This window comes from Nelusetta ayraudi, unplaced genomic scaffold, assembly GCF_046127955.1.
Source record: "Nelusetta ayraudi isolate G7.1 ecotype Tasmania unplaced genomic scaffold, CSIRO-AGI_Nayr_v1 ptg000019l, whole genome shotgun sequence".
Classification (NCBI taxonomy): Eukaryota; Metazoa; Chordata; class Actinopteri; order Tetraodontiformes; family Monacanthidae; genus Nelusetta; species Nelusetta ayraudi.
In genome coordinates this window covers 3,805,048-3,812,500 of record NW_027466069.1, presented here as the reverse complement: position 1 = coordinate 3,812,500, position 7,453 = coordinate 3,805,048, and the positions used below count along the sequence as shown (strand labels likewise).

Below are 7,453 nucleotides of genomic sequence, written 5' to 3'. Positions count from 1 at the left end.
CAATCCTACAATATATGTGACATAGACAGAGCATTGAAATTCCGTTGCTCAGTGGTGTAAAAATAACATGCAGTGTACAAAAGAGTGAAAAAGTACAAAAAAGGATAAAACTATGTCAGAGTCATGCAAATGAAGAGTGAGAGCGCAAAAAGGCGACAGAAGTGAGTGTGAAACTGCAAGAGCAGTGACACAAGGTAGAAAATACACAAAATATACAATCTTGAACGACGTGTGTTTTTGTTTCTCCTGATGTTGTGTGCCCGTCGCAGGGTGTGGCCTTCGCCTCCCTCTTCTTCATCCTGGTGTCCATCACCACCTTCTGCCTGGAGACGCACCAGGCCTTCACCACCACGCAGAACTGGACGGAGCTGGTGGCGACCGAGGACGGCGTGCGCGAGGAGAAGCGCTACGAGGTAGTGACCAAGCCGATCCTCACCATGGTGGAGGGCGTCTGCGTGGTCTGGTTCACCTTTGAGTTCCTGGTGCGCATCGTCTGCTGCCCCAACAAGGTGTTCTTCATCCGGAACACCCTCAACATCATCGACTTCGTGGCCATCCTGCCCTTCTACCTGGAGATGGGCCTGCGCGGACTCTCCTCCAAGGCCGCCAGCGACGTGCTGGGCTTCCTGCGCGTGGTGCGCTTCGTGCGCATCCTGCGCATCTTCAAGCTGACGCGCCACTTCGTGGGCCTGCGCGTCCTGGGCCACACGCTGAGGGCCAGCGTCAACGAGTTCCTCCTGCTCATCATCTTCCTGGCGCTGGGCGTGCTCATCTTCTCCACCATGATCTACTACGCCGAGCGCATCGGCGCCGAGCCCGGCGACCCCTTGGGCAACAATCACACGCACTTCAAGAACATCCCCATCAGCTTCTGGTGGGCGGTGGTCACCATGACCACGCTGGGCTACGGGGACATGTACCCCAAGACGTGGCTGGGCATGGTGGTGGGGGCGCTGTGCGCGCTGGCCGGCGTGCTGACCATCGCCATGCCCGTGCCCGTCATCGTCAACAACTTTGGGATGTACTACTCGCTGGCCATGGCCAAGCAGAAGCTGCCCAAGAAGAAGAAGAAACACAACCCCAACCCGGGCGCTCCCACCGACTCCGCCTCCTTCGGCAAGTCGGAGACAAACTCGCACAGGAACAGCACCCAGAGCGACACCTGCCCCCTGGCTGCCGACGAGAGCGTCGGCCGGAGCCGCTCAGGTCAGGGCAAAATAATAATATTAATAAATATTTAATATATTAAAAGAAATTGTAATAATTAATTAAGTAAATTTTAAACAGAATCAATATTCCTGCACAAGAGTTTAAATATCAGCGTTATGATTTGTTGAAATTTTAAGGCTGAGAGAACTTTTTTTTATAAAATAATAAATAAATAAAAATAAATATGTACATAAAACAATATAAAAAATACATTAAGGGATTAAAAGCCACAATAGATGTGTAAATGATTTTCCAGTTGACAATAACTCAATTATTTGTTCAGTAATTAGCTAAATTACGATGAGATGGTTTGGAATTTAGAAAAAAAAAGAAGAGGAAACAGTAGGTGTTCTTTACATCCGACAGCCCCGCTGGCATTTCTTTTAAATGTATTTCTTGACTTGACGTGGCTTGGCGTTGGCCGACAGATGAGCAGCGCCGAGCCATAAGGACAGTAAGGCACCGGGATCTAATTACTCCTGGTAGCATCTCGATCAAATCGGATTAGCCTGCAGAAAAATAGGCATTTTATGCAATATACCTCCGCCTTTTGTCTGAAGGCCCCTGCGGCTCGGCCTCAGTAAAAGCTTTGACATTTACGTCTCGGTGCGCTTTTTGTCTCTCCTGTCAGACTCCAAGCAGAACGGCGATGCTAATGTGGCCCTCTCCGAGGAGGAGGGCTGCAGCCTGACCCAGCCGCTGTCCCCCAGCGAGAAGTGGTCCCTGCGCTGCTCCCGAGGCCGAGACAAGGCCAAGAAAGAGGCCGCCTGCTTCCTGCTGACCTCTGACGACCCCGGCGTCCACACGGGTGAGTTGCATACGTGCCGCGGGCGAGAAGTAAAGCCTTACTGTATATATTTGCGCAGCTGAGTTTGGATTTTTCGTAGCGGAGTGCTGGTAGGCTAACAGGTGTACTGGCTAGTGGACCAATTAAATCTCAGCGTGATTCATTCTTTTAAGGACGTGATGTTCCCCTTTCAAAGACAACGCGTCCAGCGGTGCAGTGTGGGCTGACTCACAAAAGCCCTCCGTCAGTCTGGAGTCGTCTGAACGCCTGCAGAGTTGTTTTACACACGGCTTCCAACGTTGTCATTTGAAGAGGCGGCAGAGGAGAGAAATGAAAAACGGCGCGGCACCGCGTTCATCTCCCGGGGAACCTTTAACCAACAAAAGGCAGTTGTGAGTCATTGTTCGCAGTGGGAGGTTGGAAAAAAAAATAAATAAAAAGAAAATCCATCGAGGATCAATAGGAGAAGCTTAGCGCCACTAATTACATCATCCGTCTGCGTGAAAGAGCTCTTCCTCAGCCTCGCCTTCGCAAAGCACCGCAGCGGTGCGGTCAGTGACCCCCCCCCCCAACCTTCCCGATTCAACCCTCTACCCCCCCCCACCAGATCCCCACCAGGTGCCAAACTGTATTCAAACAGGTGCCGAGATATTGTGTTACTCCAGCTTTAATGTTGTCTGAAGCAAAAAAAGGTGCGGCAGGAGTGATCAGAGCAGAGCGGCTTCACGACCAGATCAGATCAGATCAGATCAGATCAGATCAGGGTTCAGCCTCGTGAGTGGCTAATATCTGGTCCTTCCAAAGCTGTTTACGTCCACTTTTTACTTCATCGCATTTGTCGAGCCGCGCCTCCCTGTAACGTCTCGCTTGTCAAACAGCAACAGTTGTTTTTTTTTGCGCTTCGAGTCCGTCAGTCTTTCAGCTGTCATGACAGCGTGCATGGGGACGAATGCAATAACCGAAAGGAGCTTTGAAACCTTAAGGCTCAGTATGAGATCATTCATCAGATGTAACAAAGAAAAATGAGGTCAGAGTTCCAGCTGCTGCCTGATGGCCTGAGGGTCAGTGCTGGAGGTAAAATTGTCATTTCAATTGAATTTTAGATTCTGTATAAAAACAAAAACAAACAAAAAAATGTAATGTAACTATCTAATTCTAAACCTGTCTGTCTCAGAAGGGAAAATGTGCAGCAATAAACGGCATTGAATCATATATATATATATATATATATATATATATATATATATATATATATATATATATATATATATATATGTATATATATATATATATATATATGTATATATATATATATATATATATATGTATATATATATATATATATATATATATATACATATATATGAAAAGGGAAATCGATGCTGCTCCAGTTGGTCTCCGTCCCTCTTCTTGCCGCCGCCGCCGCCACTGCCGCCGCCACCCACTATCAGCCGGCCGACTCTCTGCATGAATGGCCACCAGATCTCCACAGAGTCGCCAAACGCCTCCTCGCCCTGCCCTCGCTGCCACCGGCAGCTATATTTGGCGCTCACACATTCATTTCCCACATCGCGGGAGTGCATCCGTCGCTCACACGCACACACACACACACACACACACACACACACCACTTCCTGTCTGTGATTCCAAACAGGCCAAAAAACACTGAAGGTGTTTCCCTGCAAAACTGCACTTTGCTTCTTCCTCGCTAAGCTCATTAGCACGTCTCCGAAAAAGGAAAAACACACACACACTTACACACACACACTTACACACACACACACAACACAAATTAGCACTTACAGCTGTCTGGCTGCTGTGAGAGTGACTCCCGCCATTTTTTTCTTCTTCCAGCCCATTAACAGAAATTGCATTTCGACGTGTTTCCTGCGCATCTTATCTCGTCGATCTCTGGAGGTGCAGAGCGACGGTGTCGATTAGTGTCATGCTGTCGCATGCAGCGGGTGAAACCTCGCTTCGTTTGCTTTAAACGATGGGACACAAATAAAAAAGGCAAACACACAAAGACTCTCGGTGACTTCGCCAGCGTGCCGGCTGTTCCCCCGGCGGCCGAGGTGAAAGGCAGCAGACGGCTGAGCAAAGCCAGAACACCTCAAAACGAATCTTTGAGAAGGGGGAGTGAAGGGAGGCAGAGAAGGGGGATGGGGGTAATTCAATCCCGGCCTCTGTCTCTGCTGGGCATGTGGATAATGACATCTCAGTCTGTTACAGGGGAATATCGCACATGCACGACACATTTTGGTCCACATTACCTGCATAAAGGGCTTTAAGTGGAGCTCGGCAAGTTTCTGAGCACCAGTATGGAGAAAAGAAAATTGTGTTAAAACATGAAAATGTGCAGAAAGCTTTATTTGCAGGTGCAGCAGAAGGAGGGAGGAGGGGGAAAATGGCGCATGGTCATATGGCGCACGTCCGGTGTGGTCTGATGCGAGTGGCAGCGTCGCTTCTTCACGTTAATGCATGTTTGCGTAATGCTTTTGGCGGCTAAGTGGATGCAGCAGATGGATGTACAGACAGGCAGAGGAGGAGAGAAAAAAGCCCCTGTTTCCCCCAGTAACTCGTCCAGATGACCACCACTAATAGGTTTCCATTAACAGTTGCAAAGGGGAATGAAAGAAAAAAAAAACCTCCTGCTGGGATCTGCCGTGGTACAAAATTAGCTTCCGAACATCAGCAGATTCTGGATTAAACACCTGGCGGTCACCTAGAATGACTTCTGACTTCAGGCAACGGCTGCATGTTTCCTGTCATTTCTGGTTTCGCATTGGAACAAACGAACTGTTGACCAGGAGGTGATTGGCCCTAATGGTGTCCAATCACGGGAGCTGCCACACCCACTGAGCTCATCAAAACTCCGCCCATTTGGCCCAAACTCCTTCTATTTCCCTCCAAAAACCACAGCAGCTCAACCAAAGATCCTCCCACTGAGAGTTTCAACATTCGAACGTATTCAATTTCAGTTTCGCCCTGTGTTGAGCCGGGATTGTTCGGAAATGACTGTTGGGTATTGATAGTGATTCACTTTAGATTTGTTGCATGACCGATGTAACTTAGCATTGACTTGAGCATCAAATTTATTTTGATTATTGATGTTTTGTGGCAGTGTATGGGTTTAATCATTTTAATAAGTAAGTAAGTTGGTCAATAATTTAAATATATATATATTTTTTAAATAAGTACAGGCAAACACCACAAACTACAATCTAGCAACAAAGGAAGGAGCCGCCACACATTTCAAAATAATTTTATAATTTAATCAGCAACGTCTTATGTTGATTAACGTCAATAACGAGCAGATTTTTATTTGATTGCTGATGTTTTCTTGACTGTGTTTTTTTTTTTTAGAAGTAATGTCTCACTGCAGTACACTAGGAGATCAGCCACTGGCTGAAAGCTAGCTCGCACTGTTGTGGGTGGGAGGGAGGATAACTTTTGGACTGAACCCCCCTCCCCCCCCCAAAAAAAAATAAAAAAATCACGACAGTTTGAACCAGTTTGTGAACCCTTTTGGGTGTGAACGCAGCCTCAGAACGACCGGCTTATAAACGACATCCACGTTCCTTGCGCTGCTCACACACACCTGGTTTGAGTCCATCACATCGTCCTCTGCTCTGTCTCCCAACAGAGAGCTGCAAAGACATCCTCGCTGCCACTGGAAGCTACACCCAGCCCGAGGTCACCTCACTGACCTGATGCCAACAGGCCACCAAAAGGAGAAAGGGCGGGACTGCGTTCCTCACTCTTCTGCGGACGAAACGGACTCTTTTTATTCCAAGTGTCATGTTTTCTTTAATATTATTATTGGTTCTCTTTCGTTCTCCTCACCCTCCCGCGATACTCTGCAGATTCATCATATCTGTACTCATTTACTTGTCGCCAAGCGTTTTGCATGTCGTGCATGGATCTTTGATTGTAGAATAACCTCATATGCTCAACACATCCGTGTCTTGCTCGCATTCCTGAATTCATTTCGACTTCCACATCATCTTCTTACTGAAAATTTTTGATCATCGATTCCGAATGACTTGTTTGATTTTTTTCATCTTTAAACTTTCCTTCTTTGCGAACTTTGCTGGTTTGCAGTAGGCGGAGCTTAGTTGGATTTATCAACACTGGATACATATCGCTCATCGAGGTTCTGATGTATTTTTTCTTTGGTGGAAGACTCTCAAAATTAAAAAAAAAACAACAAAAAAACCTAGCACTATAGTTATTGCTGGATTGCTGCTTTAGACTTAACTGTACAGTGATATTAAGGGAAGATGAAGGACCTTTGTTTTAGCATTTGTTGAATATTTATGTTTTTTTTTCTATATGTCAGCCGAATTTTAGCTCTTTTTTTTGCAACCCCCCTCAAAATACAAACAAAACAAAAAAAACCCCACGACAACATTTGATGTGTTGGATTCATGCGTGTTGTTGACTGTCAAGTGTGTCCACTCCAGCACTTGTGAATGTGGTTTTGTGCAGCAGAAACTGTTACTGTGAACTAGGAGTAGATGGAAGGGGAGGGGGGAGGGGGGGGGGGGGGGGTAGGGTGGCATCAAACAAAGGACAAAAAAAGGAAAAAAAAAACCCACCCGCGAAACGTTGGTTTGATCTTGAGGAAAATGGATCGCCGCTCTCTGCCTTCTGTCGTGCCGCTGCTCTTCAGCCGACGGCCAGCAGACAATTTGCCAAGACAGCAGCAGCCGGCCCATAACTGCTGCTCATGGTTTGTAGATCTTTGTACAATCAAAAAAATATATATCTAAAAAGGAATAGAGCAGTATTGTCTGATACATCCGACATGACAACGCCCCACTTCTGGTTGAGTCCGGACCAAACGTAGATCCTGTGGTAGATTTTAGAAGCAAACTTTAAAAGTTGCGTCAAACGCAGTCGAGGATCCGTCCCACTCAAGGCGGCGCCGCGACTGATGAAGCTTTAGTGTTTGTGCAGTAACCTGATTATTGGAGTTTGTGTTACCATCGCACACGCCGCGTCGTGGTAGTGGAGCGGCTGCGGCGTGGTTCCTCTCACTTCCTGCTCCTCGCCATCAAACCCTCCTAATGGTCTGCCTGCCATAGTGGCCTTACGTTGACGTCTAACAAAGGGAATGTTCATTGGCTTGGTCGACTCTGGCTGTTTTCTTTGTCTGTCTGTTTGTTTTTTAGGCTCGACCCAAAGCTCTTCTAGTGACGTGCAAGCGCTGTTGTGAACATGTTGCACAGCGCGACCATATTTCTGGACCATTCCTTCTTTCCCATCTGAACATGACGTGTGTGTGTGTGTGTGTGTGTGTGTGTGTGTGTGTGTGTGTGTTAAGTGTGTGGAAGTGGCTGACGGTTTTGATAACTTTGCCTTTTTTCAGCCTAGTTTTTCTCTTTTTGCTGTTGTCCTGTACGTGACGGAGAAGCACACGGCCCAGCGACATTCATCATCCTGTTGACGGAT

General features: G+C 47.0%; 1 protein-coding gene across 1 annotated transcript in view; it reads left to right on the top strand.

Annotated features, from left to right (window-relative positions):
- kcnc4 (potassium voltage-gated channel, Shaw-related subfamily, member 4) overlaps nt 1–6,526 on the top strand; it is a 17,656-nt gene extending 11,130 nt beyond the window's left edge. The window contains exons 2-4 of the mRNA XM_076026439.1: nt 270–1,206; nt 1,841–2,017; nt 5,643–6,526. Of these exons, the coding sequence (XP_075882554.1) occupies nt 270–1,206; nt 1,841–2,017; nt 5,643–5,710 (1,182 nt within the window). The 3' untranslated portion in view covers nt 5,711–6,526. The remainder of the gene's footprint in view (nt 1–269; nt 1,207–1,840; nt 2,018–5,642) is intronic.
- Nucleotides 6,527–7,453: the final 927 nt, after the last annotated feature.